This window comes from Grammomys surdaster, unplaced genomic scaffold, assembly GCF_004785775.1.
Source record: "Grammomys surdaster isolate TR1022 unplaced genomic scaffold, NIH_TR_1.0 255, whole genome shotgun sequence".
Lineage (NCBI taxonomy): Eukaryota > Metazoa > Chordata > Mammalia > Rodentia > Muridae > Grammomys > Grammomys surdaster.
Genome location: NW_021604696.1, coordinates 7916114 through 7941363, shown reverse-complemented (window position 1 = coordinate 7941363; position 25250 = coordinate 7916114). Strand labels below are relative to the sequence as shown.

The 25250-nt window shown below is 42.9% G+C and overlaps 2 protein-coding genes across 3 annotated transcripts in view; one reads left to right on the top strand and one right to left on the bottom strand.

Moving 5' to 3' along the window:
• Window positions 1–7171: 7171 nt before the first annotated feature.
• Mrpl30 (mitochondrial ribosomal protein L30) lies at window positions 7172–14905 on the bottom strand. 2 transcript variants are annotated; one of them, XM_028775383.1, is made up of 5 exons: window positions 14822–14905; window positions 11218–11295; window positions 9605–9685; window positions 7653–7799; window positions 7172–7449 (listed from the first exon to the last, which is right to left on the bottom strand). In XM_028775383.1, the coding sequence occupies exons 2-5, from the start codon at window positions 11266–11268 to the stop codon at window positions 7246–7248; spliced, it is 483 nt and encodes a 160-aa protein (XP_028631216.1). In that variant the 5' UTR covers window positions 11269–11295; window positions 14822–14905; the 3' UTR covers window positions 7172–7245. The 2 variants fall into 2 exon arrangements, with proteins under 2 accessions (XP_028631216.1, XP_028631217.1); XM_028775384.1 differs by lacking the exon at window positions 14822–14905 and adding an exon at window positions 14602–14811.
• Window positions 14906–14994: 89 nt separating this feature from the next.
• Mitd1 (microtubule interacting and trafficking domain containing 1) overlaps window positions 14995–25250 on the top strand; it is an 11555-nt gene continuing 1299 nt past the window's right edge. Inside the window, exons 1-5 of the mRNA XM_028775382.1 lie at window positions 14995–15245; window positions 19740–19841; window positions 22231–22367; window positions 23147–23233; window positions 23869–23984. Of these exons, the coding sequence (XP_028631215.1) occupies window positions 15095–15245; window positions 19740–19841; window positions 22231–22367; window positions 23147–23233; window positions 23869–23984 (593 nt within the window). The 5' untranslated portion in view covers window positions 14995–15094. The remainder of the gene's footprint in view (window positions 15246–19739; window positions 19842–22230; window positions 22368–23146; window positions 23234–23868; window positions 23985–25250) is intronic.

Here is a 25250-nt window from a genome sequence, read left to right as displayed (position 1 = left end):
GCATTCATTAGAAGCAAAGAAATGGTTAAAATTATGAAAGAACGTTCATCTCCAAAGTTTTCACTCAAAGTAAACTAAAGAAAGGAAGGAAAGAATGAAGGAAGAGAGGTGAGGATGCCCCAACTGTTCAGTTGCTTGAGTTCTTGCCTCAGGCCCCACCTTTATCACAAAAACCCCAGCTTCACGTATGGTTCCTAGGAAACCTACCTAGACATACATATCATTTCTTTGTGGTCAGTATGAATATCATAGCACACAGCATGTGTATGGTCTAGCTGGGCTTCATTTTAGCCCATGATTTTAATAATCACCTATACTCTACCAGAATTCCTCATCAAAAGTGAACCTTTGTCCCTTCCGCAGTATCTACCCCAATTGCTAGGACTCTGCTCATGAGATGTGTCTGTCTCAGAGGCCAGGAATCATAGATTTGGAGACACGTTCTCGCTCTATATACCAGGATGTCTTCAAACTTGTAGAATCCTCCTGCCTCAGCTCCCCAAATTCTGGTAATACAAGTATAAGCCCCATGCCTGTTGTATAATCAATTCTTAGGATTTAACAAGGCCCCAGCTTTACTAGCTATTAAATATTGTTCTTGTCCCTGCATGTGTGCAGCCCGAGATGCTCTTCAGATGGCCACGCTGCTCAGGGGTAATTTCTTTTGGGTTTTCCCCACGAAGCATTAATTTCACCCAGCACCAGCCCCTTTGATGTCACCATTGTAAAGATAGCTAATGTGTAGGCCAGGTAATCTCCAATCAGGAAACAGTTACTGGCTTATTCCCTGAATCTGTTTCCTCAGGGTTCTTGTTCTGACTGACACACAGAGATGTCCAATAGGAGGCCACATAGTAAAGGTGTCTTAGTTTGGCTCCCTCTGAATTAGACCTGTGACAAGAATATGGGTGTAAGTAGCTATGGGGAGGGGCACAGAAAACACTGTGAGAACCTCAAAGCATATGTCACTAAGCCACTTCCCTAGTTGGCAACGGGACTCAGCCTTGCAGGAAAGCCATGAACATTTACCACCGATCTACCTACACAGGTGCAGGACTGGAGTCTGCACAGCACCTCTGAAAGCCACTGGTTGAGTTCCCTATCTGTAGGGAGAGGGTGTTGTTTCTTGCTAGTCTGATGTGCTCAATGAGCACAAATGTGGAACCCTTGTCTAAATTTCCAAGAGTGAGGAGCTAGGGGCACAGACAGGAAGACCAAGGATGAATTCTGAGAGCTCAGGTACACGGGAGATGCTGGCAGCATCTGCTTTAGGAGAAAGGAAGCATCCCTCCAGAGCTTCCTGTTTCCGTCTCTGACTGAAGAACCTGTTACAAATAATCTTGAAATACACAAGTCTATCACGCCTCCTGGTTCCTGTGCCAGGCTTCTGTAGACTCTATTGGAATGGCCAATTGGACACAATAGAAGCATCTCTGTCTCCATCCTCCTTCAACCAGCAGCCCAACGGCCAACTCCCAGGAATTTACTGAGAACGATGCCTAAGATGTTAACCCAAACATTCATTAAATTGTCATGCATCTTCAGCTGTCTCAACTTCTTTGTATTTGTTGCCCATGTTCCTCTTAGAGATAATGATTTTGCATCGGGTTTTCCATTATAGAATCCACTTCTCACTTTTAAAATGTTCTCTGACCTGGGGTGAAGAGAACTGTTGTAGCTTGGATCTGGAGTGACCCCCAAAGCCCCTATGTTCAACCCTTGGTCCCAACTTGGCATCAGTGGGAAGAATGAAACCTTTAAGAGATGGCGCCTACAGGAGATGCCATGGCGGACACACCCTGGACTTGGATAGCAAACCCCAGCCGCTCCTTCTTCCTCCCATTCATTTCCAGCTGCGCAAGGTCAGCAGCTCTGCTCCTTCAGACCTTCGGACATTCTCTACCAGGACATGTTGCTTTGATAAAGCTTTGTGTTTTCTTTTGTGTACTGGCCGAATAAATGCTTTAAAACAAAACATCTCCCTATGCAGCCCAGGCTGGCCTGAGACTCCCAAGTCTTTTCCCTCAATCTCCCCGGTGCTATTGTTACAGGTTTGCATGATCATACTTATCTTGTGAAAGCCATCCATAGCTATTTGTATTCCTTTGTAATCGCTGCCCTTAGTATAATTACTGACTAACAATTTTTTTCCATACAAGGAAACTAACAAACAGAATATGAAGATTGAATGCCTAAGATTGCCAGGGACCAGCCCCAGCTGAGGTCAGGGCTTGCAGCTGGTGGATGTAAAAGTGGCAATGGAAGATTCAGATGGAGGACACCATCCAGTTTTGTTTCATGAGAGATGGAGCAGAAAGGAAGCATATCTCCATATGGCTTGACCTACTCTAATAACCTGTGTCTCTCACAGGCTTTATTTATACACAAAATTATTTCCTCAGAAACTTTATTCATTGATTACCCAGCTTTTCAAGACACATTTTCTTCTCTAAAGTCTTCCTTGGTTACACAAGGATATTGAAAGAGGAACAAAGCAAGCAAATAGCAATTTTATGAGAACTAAAAACTAACATTATCATGAAATCAATTTTCTTCTGTATAACCCTGGCTGTCCTCGAACTCAGAAATCCACCTGTCTCTGCCTCTCAAAATCAATTTTCTTTTAACTAAGTATCTTCCTTAAGATTGGTGTCATAAAACCTGCGGTTACAGAAATACTAGACGGGATGACTATTTGATTTTGCTTCTATTTCAGTTTGGCATGAACTTAGTAGATAAAAAGTTATTTCCTTCTACCTGTTGTATCAAGCTTGGATTTCTACAAAGATTCAATCTCTCTGACTTCTGTTTGATTCTTCCTTTCCTTCCTCTGTATTTCTTTTATATTTGACATAAGACCACCATCCTTTTTCTTAGATTCTTAAAATATTGTGCAGCCCCTTGCTTAAGCAAAGGAGGTCTGTTCTTTGTCTATAATATATAGAAAAGTTCTGTGCTGACAAGTCTGTTCAGGAAGGCAGGCAATTCACTGAGCCAAAATGCTTTCTTCTGTCTTGAACCCTTATTTTAAAGATGATTCCCATCTTTATTACAATTCTGTAAAGAATAGAAGAACAGCAGAATTCCTAAAACTGTTTACTTTGCCCTCAGGAAGGTACCAAGGCCTGTCGTTAATTGCGTGGTCAAAATCTCTTCCTATTCACACTAATTTCTCGTTTCTCTGAAGCTGAACATAAAAACCTGGTGATTCAATTACAGTTTGTAGCTTCTAGAATTTTCTTGTTTGTCTTCCTTACTAATTGTTCTCAAATCCTTCCTCATGCTTACTAGTAAAACTCATTAATAATCTAAATAGTAATTTGTAAGAAAGACTCGATTTTCTACAAGACTGCTTTTCCCAGGGGACTTCCACTGATTCTGTTCTTGTTTACAGCAGGTTTTTGTTGACCCAGCTCCAGCTTTCAGAGTGAGGCCTTTAACAGTGAGAAACGTAAGGATAACGTGTGCAGTGAATTTCCACCCAGGGCAGTGAAGCTCAGTCCAGGTCATCCAAGCTCTGGAACTTTGTCAAACAGCACCTTCAGGACGCTTGGCACTGCCATAAAATCACTCATCTTACTTTTTAATAATTGCAATGAAGTAAAAATAGAAATAATACACAGATCAGTTCTCAGCTTGCTGACTGCCACTTTAAGGGTACACTTCTTTATTTAATGGCCAGTGTTCTATATCTGACTCTTACTAGAAAAATGGTCAGATGGTCACCAGAGGCCAGACTAAACCTCTGGCCAGACAAATGCAGCGTCAAGCAGATGATGAGTCTAAATGAAAATCCTTAGAGATATGAGGTCAGGACTAAGGAACGAGTCTTTACAAGGTTTTGAGACCATGTGAAGCAGAGGAGCACCAAGCTGAAGAGCTTGTCACACACAGAGCCCTTGGGGTGTACTACAGGGTGGACTTGTTTCATATGTGACCAAGATGATGGGCTGTCCATGATTGCTTTACAAGCTTAATGGTGTCCATTCTGCTAGAGACCTGCCAGCGCTGGCTTTGAAGAGGCGACTTGCCAGTTCTACAATCACAAAGAAGTGAATCCTGCCACAAGCTCAGAATCTGGAAGCAGATCCCTGCTCATTCCTAACACTGAGAACCACACATTATTAGCAGGAACTATTTACTGTAGCTTTGTGAGATGATAAACCATAGGTTCTCAACCTGTGGGTAGTGACCCTTTGGGAGATGAAATGACCTTTTCCCAGAGATCGTCTGGGACCATTGGGAAACAAAGAAATTTACATTACAATTCACAACAGTAGCAAAATTAGTTATCAAGTAGCAACAAAAATAATTTTATGGTAGGAGGTCACCACAACATGAGGAACTGCATTAAAGGGTCACATTAGGAAGGTTGAGAACCTCTGGACTAAGCAGTCTACCCAGCTGGGCTATGACCACACTTCTGCCTCACAGAAGCACATGCTTTAAGCAGCTTTGCCTGTGTAACAACAGAGAGCCGCCGCTGCAGCCTATGCTCCAAACTGTTTCTTCTTTAGGCATCTTCATTCTAAAGATTCATCCTACCAACCCTTCTAGTGGTGGGCTGTTGAAGTTAAGATGATAACCCAAACTTAACTTCTTAGAGAAAACAAAACCACACCATGGTAGTTTCTCCTGATCTCCATAGTAACATTAACACCAGAGGGGTGACACAGAGGGGTGACACAGGTATTTTTCAAGCCCACTGTAGGCAAGCCTATGCTTTGTGGCAGTATACAGGCAGGTTTCTCTCCAACTAGACAACATTTAAAAGTAGCCTTTGGGCTCCTGTTTCCTCCAGGCCGTGCACATACCACACATGCAATAATTACGAAATTAAAACTACAACTGGCTTTCAGCTCATTAATAAATAAAAGCCAGGTGGCTGGAGAGATGGCTCAGCTGTTAAGAGCACTGACTGCTCTTCCAGAAGTCCTGAGTTCAACTCCCAGCAACCACATGGTGGCCCACAACCATCTGTAATGGGATTTGGTGCCCTCTTCTGGTGTGTCTAAAGACAGCTACAGTGTACTCATAAATACAATAACCAAATCTTTTAAATAAATAAAGAAATAAATAAATGCCAATTTCAGGCTTGTAGTTCAGTGACACTTATGCCTTGATGAAGTACTCAACATTAACACCTGTGCCAGGACCGTGGAACAAAAGAGTATACAAACGTTGGTGTGACCTGAACTGAAACACTTGCAAAGACAAAGAAAAGTAAAAGGCTGGAGAGCACAGGCTCTCCTTTAATGAGCTGCGCAGGGGCTTCCCACTACTGAGTCTCCCCTAGAATTCTTACGACCTCTCACTTTCCAGGTATCTGAAAAAGAAAGGAGATGAGAAGATTCTCCCCTTCCCAGCAGTTAAAGAGCTCACACTGTTCTCCCAGAGGGCAATGCTTGGGTCTCAGTGCCCACAGCCCCTGGACCTACAGACCCGGGGTATCTGGTGCCCTCTTCTGGTCTTTTCACACACCTGCAGTAAAGTGCACCCAAAGATTCTATTTTTAAGAAACACTGATTCTGGGGCCAGAGAGATGGCTCAGCGGTTAAGAGCACTGACTGTTCTTCCAGATTACAGATGGCTCATGACCATCTGTAATGGGATCTGAAGCCCTCTTCTGGTGTTTCTGAAGACAGCAACAGTGTACTTACATACATAAAATAAATAAATCTTTAAAAAAAAAGGGCTCTTTGTATATGTAGGGATTTCAAACAAGGGCATTGTGGGTTGACACTTACAAGAAGCCATGTGAAGCAAACAGACACACATACACATAAAAAGACAAATCTTTAAAAGAATGTGAGATTTCTTTCTGTTGGTGCATATGCTCATGTGTGCACACGAAGGCCAGAGGATAACCTGATTCCTCAGGCACAATCCTTTATTTTTCCTTGAGACAGGGTATCTAACGGGCTTGTGGCTTGGCAAGTAAGCTGGGCCATGCACTGGCCTTTCTCTACCTCCTCAGTACTTGGATTAATGAGGGAGTGCTGGCATGGTTAGCTTTTTAAAAACATGGTTGCTGGGGAGCAATCTAGGTCCCAGGGTGTCTTAGTTGGGATTTTTGTTGCTGTAAAGAGACATCATGACCAAGGCAGTTGGGGCTGGCTTACAGTTACCATTATCATCATGCTGGGAAGCACGGCAGCATCCAGGCAGGTGGTGCTGGAAGAGCTGAGAATTCAACATCTTGATCCAAAGGCAGCACCAGGAGACTGGCCTCTGCAGGCAGCCAGGAGGAGGCTCTCTTCCACTCTGGGTGGAGCCTGAGCATAGGAGGTGACTTCAAAGACCACCTCTACAGTGACACACTTCTTCCAACAAGGCCACACCTACTAATAGAGCCACTTCCCGTGGGCCAGAGCATATTCAAAGCACCACACAGGGCAATCACTTTACTGAGCTCTTTCACCCTACATTTCTTTCTTTAAATAGCAAGCTCAGCCACTGATGCTGTGAATCCTTACGAATCCAAACAGTACATTTTAGAGCTTAAACCAGAATGGCCTGCCAAGTTACAGCTAAAGCACCTAACACACCCTGGCTCCAGCAGGATACATTTACACAGAAGTAAATGGCTTATCTAGGCAGACTGCAATAATATGGTTCTGTCTAAATTAGACTTATAGTTCCAAAACACATACTTCTGTCATTTAGGGATGAGATGAACCCTGCTCACATCACAGCATGAGGCAGGGAGTGTCACTCAAGCCACACCCTGCGCCTCAGGCTCCTGGCTGCACCATTGGTTGTTTGGCCAGCTTTGAAATTCTTCCACAGCTGCATTCACTCAAAGAACTTGCTACAGTTTAAGGTTTGCTCCCCAAATGCTGTTTGCTGAAAACTGATTTTCAGTGTAGTAGGATGGTTATGAGGTTGGCTTAGTGGAAGGTGACTGACTGACCTTGGAACCATCACGCTCAGGGCTTAATGCCACCTTTGAGAGCAGGTTGTCACAAAGTGAGTGTGCCTCCTCACACAATGAGAAAGCAGTTAAAGAAGGCAACAGTTTCTACAAGGAGATAATGACGATTGTTAGTGATAGGCACCGAATGGTAGATGTTCAAACAATGCCGTTCTTACTCACTGTGGAGTAAAATCCCTAGAGAACAAAGGGAGAGAACTGAACCACACGATAACACCAGGACTCCATCGGCACAAATGACTGGATTAACATTCACTTTAATAAGAATAGTTTCCTCAGTAAGTGTGTCTGTAAGCTGAAGCTGTGTGGCATCAGGACTTTGCTTCCTGCTCCACAGGCTTCAGATGCCACTGCAAGACCAACTCCCCAGTGCTCTTGAGGCACGTGCTGGACATGGTCTCTTCTGTGGGAAGTCCCTGTGGCAGCTTCAGGGGCTGGATGCGTATCAAGTGTTTCACCACTTTCAGCTTTGCATTCACCGACGGGATGTTCTTGTGAATCTGAGGGCTGTGTGCCTAGGAACAAGAGGCGTAATGTCACAGGTCAATTTAAAAGGCAGTGGTGCCATTCCAGGAAATGTCACACTGGACCATCCTTTGTATACTAACTTATAAATAGGTCACACTAAGTGACACATTTAAACATAAGAGATAGCAAATGCACAAAGTGCTGATTTTAAAGGATGAGATCTGAGGTGGTGCTCAGGATCGCTGCACACCTTCTGTAGGCCGAGCATCTTGATCGTATCTTTTTCCCAGTATGGACACCTCTTTGTACTTTTTATTCTTGTAACAATGTGCAGTTTATGAGGGTTCTGGGGGTCCCCACCATATTTTTCATGATCTTCAGGTTTAGGCTGAAACACCTAGGAAGAGAGAATTATGACTGGTAACTCTCCCAACTTACAGGTTTTATACATTGCCTATGCCTTTAAAAATGGACAAAACTGTACAAAAGTTCACGATGATCCCACCCATAATCTTTCTGTCATCCTCAACCTCAGCCTGAACAGTTCAGAACCTGAGAATTATATACTTTGGCTTCAGGTTTTTAGAACGGGACACCCAGCCAGCGCAGTTACTATACAATCTGCCCAGAGCCAAAAAACTCACAACCTGAAATTGTGGTTACTTGGTTAATGTTGTCCTCTATATCCCATCACTTGAGGTGATGTTGGAGAGATGGCTCAGACGTAGTAGAGGGCCTGGGCTCAGGTCCTAGCATTGCATGGTGCTCACAGTCACCCACACTAGCTCCCAGGAGCTGCTACTGTCTTCTGACCTCCATGGGCACCAGCACTCACATGATACACATACAAACAGGCAGCCAGAGCACTTATGTACACAAAATAAAAATTTAAATCTCTGAAAATAAAATAAATAAAAATATAGTAGGGGAGGAAACCTGTACAAAAACATTCCCGTCCAACAAAATTACCTCTACAGCAGCTTGACAAGGCTAAATGGTCTTTACTGTTTAATTGCACTGTCAAGTATCTCCCCAACACACCAAAAACCAACAGCCATACCAAGTACTCAAGTACTTGTACAGCTTCATTACTGCCCCAAGCTGGAAGGTGAGCACATAAACAAACTACATAAACCTGCACCATGGACTGTCACCATGAAAAGATTTGTAAGAACCTAATGTACAGACTGTACGATTCTAACTATGTGGGATTCTGGGAAAGGTAAAACCAGAAAGTGGGTAAAAAGGTTGCTAGGGTCAGATGTTGTGGAAGGCAGGACACAGTGACATGTAGGGTGGTACACAGTCCTGTGTGACACTGCAGTAGTGAATACATGATCTTATGCATTCGCCAAAACCCACAGCATGATACACAGCATGCAGACTGACCCCCAGTGTACAGGATGGCCTGCAGGAATGTCCGTGCTCTTTCATCTATGTTAACAGTTGTTTTAATCAATACAAAATGGGAAACTGTGATGGAGAGAGGAGGCCTCCACACTTTGATTATTTTCTTCTGTATCATTAAACTGTTTTATTAAATAAAATTCAATTAACTTAAAAGCAAGTAAAAGCCAAACAAAATGAAAATGACAACTACAAACCAAAGGAGAGCTTCGCCTGTGTAGTTGATCCAGGAAGTGAGAACGGAGTCACACGAAGACAGCCTCAACTCACCGTCTTCTCAGGACAATGGTGATTAAACCACAGTATGTAAAGGGAGAACCATGAGCAGAATACACAGGACAGGAAGTAATAGGAGCCCATTCCTATGAACCCGGCAGGGCCAGGAGCAGAGGTCAGCATCCTACAGTGCTTCCAGGTCTACACTGTATCTATCTAGATGCACTTCCAGGTCACACTATCTCTGTCTAGATGCACTTTCAAATCTACACTATATCATGCAACTTAAGAAAAACTCACACTAGCAGGCTGTGAGCGGGCACTGAGCATAGAGTGTTTGCTGCCATGCCTGACGTCTGGTGACTTAAGCTCTACTCCCCAGGAGTCCCATGACAGGAGAGAACTGACCTCAGAATTGTCTTCTAGGATTCCACATACAAAACCAGGATAAGTGCACACACATGTGCGCACAAAGAAACACAGACACAATGCAACACACAATGTAATAAGTTTGCAAATAGCTAATGATTTTATAAAATTCATATCTAAAAATATTATTTAAAAAGAATCAGGCCTTACTTTATCTGGAATTCTTGATCTGGTAAATTTGTGACGTATCCATTCTGAACCAATGAGAGATTCTGCACCTTTCTTCACAGTCTGAAGCAGAAAACATTTGTTATTTATAACTCCATGTTGTGTGAGAGTCTGTATCCACCAGCCTTTAGGTGACAAGTGTCTGATCTAACATAGTCTACAATGGCTAATGTTAAACTCAGCTACCTCAATGAATGGACACATCTCATTAAAGCATTAATGAACAACAAAGCAAAACCACATGCACTTAGACTGGAAGTCTGGGGTTGGCAACTTCATTCAAGTTTGGGGCAGGCCTACAGGATAAGACACTGTCTCAAAACCAACACTACACAAAGCACAGTGAGAGTCCCTAGTCCTAACAGCACCACCAGGCCCAACTCTCACCTTGACTTTACTGCCCAATCCTCCTTTACTCTCGAAGTTGGATATAGTCACTGCAGTCTTTCTCTTCCAGGCTTCCCTGAACTACAGAGCTGACACCAACAAGTAGAGGTTAAGTCTTGATGGTGAGAGAAGGGAAACCTGGTCCTGCATATGCCAGAAATCCTAGGCTTCTAATCCTGCTTCCATTGCTTACAACACTAAGAGTCACACATCCTCGCAGAGGGTCAGTTTCCAAAGTACCAAAAAGGTACTGAATTCATAACCCAAATGAAAGTAGTTGACATTTCTATCCCCACAACCCGGAGTTCTGTATTGAGACCCAGCGTATGTCTGGGTCTGTACCCAGTCTGGTCAATATGTGTACATTAGCCATTCCAGTGTACTCTCTAAACACTAGGAGGAGATGCTAACACATTTCTTTTCTTCAGGAGATTGCTTATCTTCTACTTTTTCTATGTTTATCTGACTGTGAAAATGTATTCTTTTCATAATTGAAGGGTTTTCCCTAAAACTGTAACATTAAAACAGACCAAGGGCAATCAGCAGTAGCTTTTTTATTGGCTACAGGAAAAGATGCTTTGGAGTTGGAAATCTTTAGGGAAAATAGCACATAAAGCAGAAATAAATAAGGGCCGGGTGTAGCTCAGCTAGAGTGTGTGCCCAGTACTCACAAGGCTCCGAGTTCTCTCATCACAAACACAGCAGACCTAAACCAACTAATTTATATCAGAAGGAGCTCTTAAAAAGATTAACTTACTATTATGTTTTGTAATGAACAAGAGAGGACAAAAATCAAAAACCAAACTCTCAGGCTGAGGATATAGCTCAGTTGGCACAGTGCTTACCTAGCACGCATATAGCTGAGTTCAATCCCCAGCACTGCATGAAACTGGGCTCTTGAGAAGTGGAGGCAGGTAGAAGTTCAAGGTTATCCTCAGCCATACAGTGAGTTTGAGGTTAGCCTTAGCTATACAAGAAAGCCATAGAAAGTTAAAGCTTGGGCTGGAGAGATGGCTCAGCGGTTAAGAGCACTGACTGCTCTTCCAGAGGTCCTGAGTTCAAATCCCAGCAACCACATGGTGGCTCACAACCATCCGTAATGAGATTGGATGCCCTATTCTGGTGTGTCCAAAGACAGCGACAGTGTACTCATAAATAAAATAAATAAATAAAAAAAAAAGAAAAAAAAAAAGAAAGTTAAAGCTTACCTGTAATCTGCCTGGAGGCCTCTGAAATACTGAGTGCAGAACCCCTGCCATAAGTGTGGTAATTCTTCTCTTTAGAGGCTGAGAAGTAGGAAACACACTGCTTGTCAAATACATTACAGATGGGCACATTTCCCCTTTTGTATTGGTAAAACCATAGGCAGTAGTCATATATTAGACAATCCTATTTTCACCTAGTGAGCTTAGTGTCTACATTCATCCCCAAAACTGGGAAACGGCTTTCTATGACCCAAAACTTGTCACAACAAGTATAAAGAATATTTGATCATTTTTCTTTGTCAGAGAAATGACAGAAAATACGAAACTAGAGAGTACTGAAGAAATTCCACCTCTTAGAATCAGAACCAAGTGACCTCTTATTTTACATATGAGGAAAACGACTTCCAGAAAGCAATCACTTTCCCAAGGTATCTAGTCATTAAGAGAGTATGTACAGACAGGCATTGGTGACACATGCCTCTGACTCTATACTTGGGAAGCCTGGAGCAGAAAGACAAGTCCTCCCTTTCAGATTCCTCATCTCCTCTCAGGAACCCTGTCAACCACTGGGGTTGGCATGTATGTATACAGGGGCCTGCTCTGTTTGTTGAGAGGACAATTACACCAGCAGCTATGAACACACCCTGTGCTCAGACAGTAATTTTAATAGCATTCTCTTCAAAGGCACCATTAGGGCTTCTTCAAGAGATAGATGACAGTCTGCTGCAACCTGAAGAATCAGGAAGTAGCTACTCAGAAATTCAAACCCAAGGGAGCATGGTAAACTTACAACTGAAAGAACTCTCAATGGCCAAACTGGAGTGATTTATACAAATATACAACAAATTTCAGTTTATAACTGGAACCAAAACAATTATGGCTGCTCCCCAGGAGTGCTGTACAGAAAATCAGGGGATCACCGTTAAGTACAACAAACTGACATGTAACACTACATCCAACACCAGATCAGGGATGCTTAACACCAATGGTGATCAAAGTGGACAGCATTCCAGTCAGGACTACATAGTGGGAATGTATTGCAAAACAAAACAAAATGTCACTAGCACCTATACCTGATACCAGGACATGTAATGAGACAACTTCCATCACAAAGCCTGTACATTTAACTCTACTTAAGAGAAAAACCAACCGTGACTGAGGGTTACTGTGTGTGCTGGCTTATTTTATGTCAACTTGCCATAAGCTCTGCTTGAGTTCCTGTCCTGACTTCCTTCAGTGATGGACTATGATGTGGAAGAGAGATAGAGAGAGAGATGTGTCTCTCAAAGGAAAATAACCCTTTCCTCCCCAGTTTGCTTTTTTTTTTCTTTTTTTCTTTTTTTTTTGTCATGGTGTTTCATCGTAACCCTAACTAAGAGACTGTGGAAAAAAACTTCATCAGTACATTTTCAAATATCTCACTTCTCAAAACTGCCAAGGTCATCACAACTAGACACCTGAGAAACTGCCCAAGAAGAACCCAAGAGCTACAATCATCACACACAAGACACACCACATCGGTGTCTGAGTTGGATCCTGGTATATAATAGGACATACGGACACCACACAAAATCTGTCTTAATAAAGCAAATGAAGTTAATAATGTACCAATTTGGTTCAGCAGCTGCACTGAGCACCATACACTAATATTTGTTGTTAAAGGGAAAACTAACCAGGGAAGGTACAGGACCCTATACTAAACTTGACCATTTCTCTTGAAACCTAAAACTGGCTAAAGGTGAGGTTCATTCATTAAAAAAAATTAAAGCTGGAACTAAGAATATGTTTCAGACCTGGCATGCATGAGTCCCTGGGTTCAACACCTAGTACTCTCTTCAGTGTCTCTCCATTTAACCAAGGTGGAAATCAAAGTCCTTAACCCTCACATACCAAGCCAGTGCATATCAATCACTGCCAACCTCTTCCACCCCATATTCCCCTACATGTCCTACTACTTTCCCACCTCCTCACAGAGTAGGTGGCCTTCCAGCATGACCTGGTCTTCTCCCCTATGTGACCCTGATGTGGCTTTGTCAATTTTTGGCTCAAACCTTATCTTGTCAACAAGTTCTATCTGGACCACACCATTTCGGTCCTGAATGAGGACTACCTCCACCAACCAGTTCAGCATTTCCAGTCACGCTACTGCTAGCACTTCAGCCCCTTGCCTTACTTTAATAGTCGTATTCTATTGTAATTTGCTAGTTAACCATTTAGTGGCTGTCTCCACTCTAAATACACTACAGTGCCAGAAGACAAGGACTTTATATTTTGTTTTGAATCTGTTCAAGTCATAGATATGTCTCTCAAAGTAGCTGCTGCACTCAAGATTCTTTCCTTAAGTGTAACTTTCAGATATAAGCAGGTGTCACCATCAAAACTGCTTTTTGTTGTTGTTGGTTTTTGGTGGGGAGGTAGGTACTGGGGATTGAACCTAGAGCCTTGCATACAGAACATAAGTGCTCTTTCAATACAGTAGACATTATTCTTATTATGTGTGCAACTTTTGGAGTTTGAAGTAATTATACTGCCACCTACTGTACAACAACTTTCTTCTCTACTATTGCAAATACCAGAAAAATAGGGTTGGAGACATGGCTCAGCAGTTAAGAGCACTGGCTGCTCTTACAGAGGACCTACATTTAATTCCCAGTGACCACATGGAAGCTTACAAATGTTTTTACACTCTAGTTCCAGGGTATCTGACTATCTGTCTCCATGGACACTGCATGCACATGGTGTAGATATGACAGGCAAAACACCTATACACAAACAAACTGAAAAATACCACTTATCACACACACACACACACACACACTATATATATATATATATATATATATATATATATGCATAAAAACTATTTTTATTTTCTAATATGTTAATATATACACAGAAAAACTGAAGGTTGCCAAAACCATTTTTCCTCTCCCTCACCCACAACGTTTTGCTGGAGTTTTGTTGTTGTTTTGCTTTTTACAATGACTATGTATGTAAACGGCTCTTTACCCTACAAACTACAACACCAGCTCATAAGTGGTTCTTTAATTTCTTTCTCTTTCTAAAGAGACAAGGTATATATCTATAAGGAGGAGTGGACATTCCTGAAAATATGGAACACAGAATTTCTCGTGCAATCAACCGAGTTCTCGGAAATCAACAAATCTCTCTCTTCCTCGAATTCCGAGGGCGTAAAGGTAGTAGGCAGCCGTCATAACGGCCTCTTAGTCACAAAAAGCAGCAGCTTAAACAGGTGACAATCAAAGCTGCCTGCAAAATCACTGTCTTTAATAAACAGCAGCTCCAAAAAACTCAGCACTCTAAATTCGCAACAACTTAAAATTAAGCAAGTTTTGCCTTCTTAAAAAAATAATAAATGTTACTGACTCTTGGATGGCTTGGATCTAGATCTACACGAGTGAGACTCTCAGAGACACGCGCGTCGCAGCAAAACTCGAATAAAGTGACAACTCGGCTGCTTTCAGAAGGTCAAGAAATGGGTCTCCCGGACCTCTAACTCGGGACAGAAAGGAAGTCAGTCCGCAACTGCAGAGAGAGAGTCCATGTGAAAACACACAACGCCTCCAGCTCCCATGGCCGCACTCACCGGCAACCGCTACGTCCACTCCGAACGGCCCCGCAGCCGGAAAAAGCGGAGCGGAGGAAGGCGGACCCAGTGCAACACTCAAACCACGCCGTTGCTGTCACAGTGTATATGGTTCTTTGGTTCCGGGAAAGGTTTTTTTTTTTTTTGATCCTGGCCCGTTCACAAAGCGCCATAGAAGACAGCGCAGGCGCAGCGGCGTCACGTGTGCGCTTACTGGAAGTGCAGTGGGTCAGCCCTTGGAATTAGTTGGCGAGCCTTGGAGTTGTCTCAGTGATGGCTAAGTCCAGCCTGGGACAGGATTCCGACAGCACCGCCGCGGTGGCGGTGCTAAAGCGGGCAGTGGAACTGGATGCAGAATCTCGGTACCAGCAGGCTCTGGTGTGTTACCAGGAGGGGATTGACATGCTCTTGCAGGTTCTGAAAGGTGAGCGAGTTTCGTTTTCCGCTCTGAGACTGAGCGAAACTTAAGAAAATGAAACTTCCTTACTACCAGGAAGCATTCAGATTTAGGAGGTATGTTCTGATATTCTGCAGGACAACGGAGGTGATGGCCTTTGCAATAGACTGATGTTATCACGAAGGAGCATGAGTCACTATTCTGAAATATAAGAGTCGTAACCAAATATAAAGTATAAGGCTTGGTAGGTCTTGCGTTTGAATGAATTTTATTCTTCGTTGTTGTCAGTTTGTGATATGATTTTTCTTCTCCCTCTGTCTCTCTTTCCGGCCCTCACCCCAACTATGATCCATTGAGTTTGTTTACAGGACCATGTGCACCTTACCAGTGACTACACCACTGAATAAATTGTCTCTCCCTCCCCTATCAATGATTATATATGTTCATTCTCAAGATCGGAGTGCATTCCACAGCCATTTATTCTTTGTTCATCAACCAGTTGTCAGTCTCTGCAGTCACTACCTCAGTACTGGTGGAAGAGGCTTCTCTGACCATGCAGACAACAGCGCTGCTCTTTGGACATAAACATAATGAGGTAGAGAGCAGTCTGACAGATACATCATGTTGATTTAATAACAGCAGTAGCATTCCCCCCCAGGACCTAGGACTGCCACAGTCTTGATTTTAAGTCAAGTTTACAGTACCAGATGTGATTCCCTCCTGTCAAGCAGACTTCACATCCGGTCAGAAAGCAGTTGGGTACCACATTTACCATGACTGCCCCAGTGGGCTGATTTTGCCCTGTTGGTTGGTTTTAATAGTGTGTGGCTGAGTATGGGAATTCTCCCCCAGCAGCCTACGTAGTACCTTCCAGCACCGTGGAACTATCCAACAAGGAGGAACCTTTCAACCAATTTCAGCTTGTTCTTTCTCTGACCTGTGACCAAGGCATGTGGTGTCTTCAGCAATAGGGTCTTATGATGTAGTTTTGGTGGATATCCAAAAGTAGAGCCAATCATGTATTGTTTTGGGAAACCTCACAAGTAACCCACTCTCCGCACTGGGATTTATTTATTTATTTTTAATTTTATTTATTTATTTATTTATTTTCTTGTAAGTCATGTTTCTGGGAGCAGCTGTATCTATCCACAGAGAATACCTCCACTTAAAATTTAATCTTTTTATTAGCTTACTGTCCTAGTTAGGGTTGCCATTACTATGATGAAACATCATGACCAAAAGTAAGTTGGGCAGGTGGGGCCTGGGGGGAGGGTAGTATTTGGCCTACACTTCCACATTGTATATAGTCCATCACTGAAGGAAGTCAGGATAGGAACTCAAACAGGGAAGAAAGCTGGAGTCAGGAGCTGTTGCAGAGGCCATGGAGGGATGCTGCTGGCTAGCTTGTTCCTTATGATCTGTTCAGCCTGCTTTCTTATAGAACCCAGGACCACCAGCCTAGGGATGGTACCACCCACAAAGGGCTAGGCCCTTGTTCATCAATCACTAATAAAGAAAATACCCTACAAGCTTGCCAGAGGCCAAACCTCCTCCTCAGGGTTTCTCTGTGTAGCCCTAGCTGTCCAGATTCTCTCTGTAGACCAGGGTAACCTCAAACTCAGAGATCTGTCTCCTAAGTGCTGGGATTAAAAGACATGTGCTGTAACACCCAGGAAAGCATTTTCTTAATTGAGGTCTCCTCCTCTCAGATGACTTTAGCTTATGTCAAGTTGACATAAAACCAGACAGCACACTTAACCAAATACCAGTATTGTCAGTGTTTGCTAGTTCTCTCCTCCCCAGGCATGGTGGCTAGTTTTATGTCAACTTGACCCAAGCTAGATGTATCTGAAAGGCAGGAACCTTAATTGAGAAAATGCCCCTGTAAGAGCTGTTATTAACAATGAAATGCCACAGTGTGTATCTCTAGATGTGAGAGAACAATTTGCCAGAGTCATTTCTCATTGCCATTTGTGCCCCAGAGATGGAATTCAGGATTTCAGAGTTAGTACCAAACACCTTTACCTGCTGTCTTAGAAGGATAACAGTTAATTGGGGCTGGCTTACAGGCTCAGAGGTTCATTATCACCAAGGCAGGAGCATGCAGGCATGGTGCAGGAGGAGCTGAGAGTTCTATAACTTCATCTGAAGGCTGCTAGTGAAGGCTGACTTCCAGGCAGCTAGATGAAGGTCTTAAAGCCCACGCCCACAGTGACACACCTACTCCAACAAGTCCACACCTCCTAATAGTGCCACTTCCTGAGGCAAGCATATATAAACCATCACACATGCCATACCATCTTGCCGGCCCCAGTGTTATGCTTCTATAATAGCTGTTTGTGGGAGATAGCTGGCAATTTAGGGGAACTGAAAAAATCCCTTGGAGGAGTAGGGAGCTCAGTGACCCCTCTCCACTTAGAGGCTCTATGCTTCTTAATGTTGTCACACAAGACTCAGCCTCCAGTTCATGAACCTTTGACAGGGGGGCACACTTAAACCATATCCAAGAGAAGAGAGGAGATGTTTATTTGTTCAGAGGAAATACAGAAAGGATGAAGCCAGAAAAAATGAATGAGAATGATTATACCTAAAGCATTGTGGGTAAGGAAAGAGTAGAAAGGAGGAAGAAAGGAAGGGGGAGAATCAAGAATGACTGACAGCATTCTGAACTCGTCAGCTGAAGAGCATAGGGAGGAGGGAGATGTAGCTCTGGGGATATAGCTTGGTTGACTGGATGTTTATGTAGCCTGCACAGAGCCCTGGGTTTCATTCTCAGGACTATATAAAATTGGGCATGGTGTTGGACGCCTACAATCCCAGCACTTGGTAGATTAGGCAAGGAGATCAGAGGTTCAAGATTATTCTTGGCTATTTGTCTAATTTGAAGTCACACCAGGCGACATGAGACCCTGTCTTAAGGGAAGGGGAAAAAACCAGGAAGAAGGGCAAAAAAAAAAAAAAATAGTAACTCCAGTAGCATGCAAGCATTGTATGCTGGCTGTTAATTTTTTTTTTCTCGTACAGGTATGGGGTAGGAATCCTGAAACTCCTTTATGTGTACCCTACAATTAAGTGAAGAAAATAGTTTTAAGTAGTCAAGTAAGGTATAAAGAAGGAAAGGGGCAAGGCTGGAATGAACTTTACTGGTTCAAAGTCAGCATAACTCATGTTTTAAAATGGACATGCAGTCAGATCGACACAGAAATACTTTATAAAGTGTGCATGTTAGCAAGCCTACATGAACTAGCTGGTTGGCTGAGAGAGCCCAGAAGCCACGGTAGGATGGTCTTCTATAAAACTCTTCTTATAAAAAGACACGGGTTTCTGAAAAATGGTTGGTCGCACGAGGATGGAACGAGGAATACAAAGATGAGTTTAAAACATGTCACTTCAAAAGTAAGGGAGTCCCAGGCCTGCTGGCACAGTCTGTAACCCCAGCACTGTGGGGTCCGAGGGGGGAAGATCACAAGTTTGAGGCCAGTGCAGGCTAAGCAGTTCCAGTCTAGTCTGGGATACATAGGGTGATCCTATCTTGAAACAACTACCTCACAAAACCTAAGAGTGAGAAAGAATTCAAAAGGGATCAGACCATGTTGAAGGAAGTACCATAGCTCCAGATTGCGCACCACAGGTAAAGATCAATGCCCACACACCAGCAGATGCTACAGTAAGGGGTACAAGGTCCTCTCCTACAGAGAAACAGATAGTGATGGAGAAATCTAAACTAACCCTTGTTATAATCAGTGTCAAAACACAAATGCATGAATCCACCAAGAAGGGCATTTGGCTTCTCTGATATGTTTGTCTTCAATGCATAAGTTCACGTTACTCGTGAGATGACAGCAGACAATTTAAAATAACACACAGTCTGCAACTAAGGTTTGTAGAAGGGTTCACAGTATAGTTCACCTGCTCATTTCACCCTGGGTATGTAGCACGAATTAATTCCGAGGCCTGGGGATCTTGCTCAGTCATAACTCATGTTATCCATTTATCACGTTACCATGAGCATCCATTAGACTCTGGTTGGGGGTTGGTGCAGGGTAAGCTTTATTGATAAAGTATTGTGGAATAAGGCAGGGTAAGCATTATTGATAATATAGTGTGAAAAATAACTTGCTGTTTTGTTTGAGTTTTGTTTGTTGGGTTTCTCTCTCTCTCTCTCTCTCTCTCTCTCTCTCTCTCTCTCTCTTTGTGTGTGTGTGTGTGTGTGTGTGTGTGTGTGTGACTGAGAAAATGAAAAATGATTGAGCATTAACTATAATGCAGAGGCCTAGAAGAAAAGCTGCTAATTGATAAAATAGTAGTTTAACTATTCAGACTTCCCAACATGTGGAGAATCAGGAAGAGGTAAGCAGTGTTGAAGCTCCTAACCTGAGCTGTTTCATGTCCTCCAGCACATTGAATCTGAGCATATTGTGAAGGGTAGGGCATTTGTAGGAAGCCTGACAAACTGCTGAGCTAAATAGAAAGCTGTTCTGAAACTTGAGAAAAATCCTTGTCCTTTTTTCCAATTCATAGGCACCAAAGAATCTAGTAAAAGATGTGTTCTCAGAACGAAAATCTCCGGCTACATGGATAGAGCAGAAAATATAAAGAAATACTTAGATCAAGAAAAAGAAGGTAAAAGGCTCTGTTTTGCAACATGACTTGGGGTGGGGCTTAGAGTTGGGGGTGCTGCTTGAGGCCTGGGGTTCAAAGATCCTGCCTGTTGGAGCTCTATGTGGTCTGGGCCACTTGTACCTCAGAGCTTCGTGGATTTGCTCTGTGTTTCCCTATCCCTCATACAGAAGTTGTTCTTGACAGTGTCTGGTTTTCATTTTGGGACGTGGGAATTCAGTCATCCTTTGAGCATATGAGGAAAACTTGTCCATTTTAAAGGTATTTGTAGATCACTATGAATTGTATGTTTGGGCCTCAATTTAAGAATATTGCAGAAGAGTTCTGAATGTGGATTCTAGATCTATATTTCCTTTTGTGGAAAATGAAAATCATTAGAATAGTTAAGGGAACTCCAGTGGCTTCTTGTGAATCAAAGCATTTCAAGAGTTATATATTCTTAATAATTAGAGGTGAGGTGGGTATTCCTCTGGATCTGTTATGAATTCCCAGCTCATGAGCATCTGTGTAACACCATGAGCGGGTGTGGTCACCTTCTGACTTTGCACTTTGCTTTTGCTCATTCACTGATACTCCTCCGATCCTTGGTGAGAAGAGCCCACTTGGTACTGACAGACACGCAAACACACGTGCAACTCTGCTGTTGTGGGTTGTGTTTTTTTCTTTTCTTTCTTTCTTTCATTCATGTTACACAGTCTCAAAAGAACTTCAGTTTCCACAGTGCGAACCACTAAAAGTCTGCTTAAAACACTTTGTAGCTCGCTCAGCATGTGCAGTGCTCTGGATCCAATCCTCAGCACCAAAGGCAAGCAGACAGACAGGCAAGGAAACAAAAACCTTAAAGCCAAAACAAACAAACAAGCAGATAAGTATGTAAATGAATAAATAAAAATACATCCAGGCTGTGGTGGTGTAATACACCTGTAGTCCCAGCACTTGGGATGTGGAAGGAAAGGGTTAGGAATTCAAGATCACCATCAGCTATATAAGGAGTTTGTGGCCAGCCTGGGCTACATTTGATCCCTATCTTCACAACAAAGTCTTAAAGAGACACTCTTACAGTGCTAGGATCTGCTTCTAATCTCCATGACACTGTTTATGTTTAATGATCACATTAGCCATGAGAGTGCGAGATATGAAGTGGGCAACCTGAAAGGAAGGTGGATACAACTGGGTACATCCTGTTCTGCCCACTGTGACAGGGTCTGAGCCACACCTTTTTACAATCAGTCCTTATACTAGTTATGGTTTCCATTGCTGTGAAGAGACACCATGACCAAGGTAACTCTTACAAGGACAACATTTAATTAGGGCTGGCCTACAGGTTCAGAGGTTTAGTCCATTGTCATCATGGTGGGAAGCATGGCAACAGGCAGCCATGGGGCTGGAGGAGCTGAGAGTTCTACATCTTGTTCCAAAGGGAACCAGGAAAAGGCTAGCATCCTCAGGCAGCTAGGAGAAAGGTCTCAAGGTTCTCCCCCACCCCCACACACAGTGACACACTTCCTCCAACAAGGCCACACCTCCTAATAGTGCCATTCCCTGGACCAAGCATATTTGAACCACAGTCCTTTTTTTTTTTTGGTTTGGTTTTTCAAGACCGGATTTCTCTGTGCAGCTCCGGCTATCCTGAAACTCACTCTGTAGACCAGGCTAACTCAGAGATTCACTTGCCTCTTCCTCCTGAGTGCTGGGATTAAAGGCGTGGACCACCACTGCCTGGCTCAGTCAGTCCTCTCCTGAAAGCTTTTTCAAGTAACCCCTTGTGAGCTGAAGAGATGGCATAGGAGAGCACTGGCTGCTCTTGCAGAAGACCCCTAGGTTTAGTTCCCAGCACCCACATGGCAGCTTATAACCATTTTTAACTATGAATCTAATGTTGTGTTCTGACTTAGTGGACACTGCATGTATGTAGTACAAATGCATACATGCAGGCAAGATATTTATATGTGTAAGATAGATAATTTTTTTAAAATTTTAAACAAGAAAAAATTTTAAAGAAAAAAATTTTAAATTTAAAAAAGGATGGACCCCTTTTCTTAGCCTCTGTGAAGGTAAGAATCTCCTTTGGAATAGTATTTTGTCCTCTTTCCTATGTGTTTGAAACATTTTGCAACATGCAGTCTAGAGTAGGCCTGTGATAGCTTCTGAGTCAGTAAGTTTAAAAGATTGTAACTGATCCTGATTTCTCCCTGTGTACAACATAACTGTGTGTAAAGAAAGTGCTCATGGCCACTGGTGAGGTGGTCCAGTGAGTAGAACTACCTGCTAACAAATGTAAAGACCTGAGTTCAATCCCTGGGGACCCACATGCATGTCCCCACACAAAAGATTAAAGACTTAACTTTTTAAAGTGGTCACTGGTCACGTTACTGTAGCTTGTGTTTTATAGATGGAAAATATCACAAGCAAATTAAAATAGAAGAGAATGCAACTGGTTTCAGTTACGAGTCACTTTTTAAAGAATACCTCCACGAGACAGTTACAGAAGTTTGGGTAGAAGACCCTTATATTAGACAAACTCATCAGGTAAGTAGCTTACTAAAATATAATGAAATATAACTTTAAATGTACAGTCAGCTGCCAGTGTTTATGGGTTACCTTCCCATGGATTCAGTGGAGGATCAGAAATACAGGTAACATTCCTGTTTGTACTGAACATGTACAAACATGACAAGACAATGGTAATACATGGTGTTTACATTGTGTTAGGTATCATGCGTAGTCTAGAGGTGATTTAAAGGGCCCAGGGGGAGGTGTGTGGGTTCTGGGCTGATACTATATCACTTAAAATAAGAGATGGAACCATCTGTGGATATCTTAGTATCTGGTTGGGGAAGGCTATCCTAGAATCAGTTTTTAAAATAGTTTTATTAGACATTGGTGTTTCCTTTAGGATACAGTGTTTATAAACACAGCGCACAATGCCCAGTAATTTACTTTAGCAGCTTAAATTTAAAACTTCCATGTAGCTTGCTACATCTGGGTCCTTCGTATGTTTCCCTGTGGAACAGTGCTTCACCTTTATTCAAATTGATTTAATCCACCTCTTCAGTGGTAGGCCCTGAAGAAGCACTACCAGATGGCGGAGCCCCCCACCAGGGAGGCCGCCAGGCATTCCTCCAGGTGTGCCACCAGCTCTGGTACAGCTTGGTAATGATGGGACTGCAGGCTTTCTCCAGTTCTTTCTGCTGGTGTTCAGATTCCTCCTTCTCTGCAGGCTGGTGAGCCAGCCAGCTGATGGTTGTAGAATCAGTTCTTGCTGGAAAGCCGTGGAGCTAGTACTAACCAATCTTAATGCCTTTCAGCTGTATAACTTCCTTCGGTTTTGTGAGATGCTGATTAAGAAGCCATGTAAAGTAAGGACTATTCACCTTCTCACCTCTGGGGATGAAGTAGGTATCTGAAAAATCTTTCTTAAGTTACTGTATCAGTTACATGTTACCTGATCCGGCACTTAGTGCCAAGCATAGACTGTCTTAAGAAAAAGGCTATTGATTTGAGAGTGTTGACCTCGTATTTGGCCATTTTGTTAAACTCTATGAATTTGAGTTTGTGAGCGTGGTCTCAGTGACCCTGCAGTCTGTGCCAGTGACTGTTCTGTCCTTTACTTCATGGGCCTGGGATTAGACTGTCGCTGTGTCTTTCTTGATTTTGACTCGAGTAGAATTGTATCTGAAGAATTATACTTTCCAGGGTTAGTCTAAGCAGGAGGCTGTCCCACACGGATAACTTGAGCATCGTTACTGAGATACATTTAAGAAGCTGACCATGGGGCCACATGCCCGTGCTCCTAGCAACAGGGAGGCAGGGGTAGGAGGGAGTTGTGTGATATTCTTAATTATTTAATTGTTTGTATAAAAACAATATTAAAAGAGAAGAATTACCCATCCTTCGGTTGCTTCTTTGAGACATCAGTATTGAAATTGATGTCAGTCTTTTCAGTTTAATCTCTCTGTAGTACTTATTGTATTGTGGATAATTTAACTTAATAATAGAGGCACTAAATTATGTTTCGTGCTATCCATAGGGTTTTGGGAACACACAGCAGAGTATTGGCCTTGAAGAAATAAAGCAGTCCCTCAGGAGTCACGGAGTGCTGTTGGAAATTAACTACTCTTCATCTATACATGACAGAGAAATTAGGTTAGTGTATCATGTTTTATTTTTTTCATACCTGAGATATACTTTAAAAATAGCTAATGTAATATAATTATATACACATCTGTAAATATCCAAATTTCAAATCAAGCTCAAATTTAGTAACTACACATTAGACAAAACAAAATACCTTGACTTACCTCTTAGAGTGAGTTAATTCTTAGTCAAGTAATATTTACAGGTTCTATGTCATGTGGGAAGGAGTTCTTCTGTGCAGAACATAGTCACTGTTATGATAGGAGATAATTCCTTTCCTACTGAAATTATTGTTTACCTGGTGTGGCTTTGGTGATATGGTCTAGTAGTGTGCTGTCAATCAGGAAATGTATACATGGCTTCTTAGTGATCCTTCCTTCTCTTTAGCATAGTGGATTTCGTATGATAGAGCAAAGAGACCCTGTTTCTAATAAAACGTAAATCAGAAGCTAAACTGGACAGCAGTGTTGCTGTTGGTGAAGCAGAGGTCAGTGTCTGGGGCTGCCCATGGAGTCTCTGTTCTGCATAGCGGCACTGTGGTAGTCAGGGGTTCTCTAGAGGGGCAAAACAAATATATATATACATACATATATATATGGCATTTGTTAGAATGGCTTACAGCCTGTGGTCCAGCTAGTCCAACAGTGGCAGTTTATTTACCAACCGAAGGTTCAAGAACCCAGAGTTGTTCAGCCCATGAGGCTGGAAGTCTCAGCTGGTCATCAGTATACACTAGAATCCTGAAGAAGTAGGCTCTAATGCTAGTGACGGAGTGGACTTACTAGCAAGGTGAGAGCAAGCAGGCAAATAGAGCAGGCCTCTGTCTTCCATGACCTTTATATAGGCTGCCAGCAGAAAGGTGTGGCCCAGATTAAAGGCGGATCTTCCCACCTCAAAAGATTGTGATTAGAAGTGGGTCTTCCTGTTGGAGCTGAGGGGGTTTGTGGCCCCATGAGGAGAGCAGCAATACCAACCAACCAGACCTCCCAGGGTCTAAACCAACAGCCTGGGAGCGCTTAGGGAGGGATCCATGGCTTCAGCTGTATATGTAAGGGTGGAGGGCCCTGTTGAACATAGGTGGGAGAAGAGATCCTTGGTCTCATGAAGGCTGGACACCCCAGTGGGTGGGAATTTGAGGGTGGGGAGGTGGGAATGGGTGATAGGTAAGAGCACATCCGCAGAGAAGCAGGAGGAGGGGTGAAAGGATAGGGGGTTCCTGGGGGTGGGAATGGGGTAAGGGGATAACATATCAAATGTAAATAAAACATCCAATAA

Coding starts and splice junctions, on each gene's coding strand:
- Mrpl30 (XM_028775383.1), bottom strand. CDS start 11,268: ATGGCAGGGGTTCTGCACTCAGTATTTCAGAGGCCTCCAGGCAGATTA. Junction 9,686..11,217: donor GGCCTCCAGGCAGATTACAG/GTAAGCTTTAAC, acceptor TTTCTGCTTCAG/ACTGTGAAGAAAGGTGCAGA. Junction 7,450..7,652: donor AGATGCTCGGCCTACAGAAG/GTGTGCAGCGAT, acceptor TCTTGTTCCTAG/GCACACAGCCCTCAGATTCA.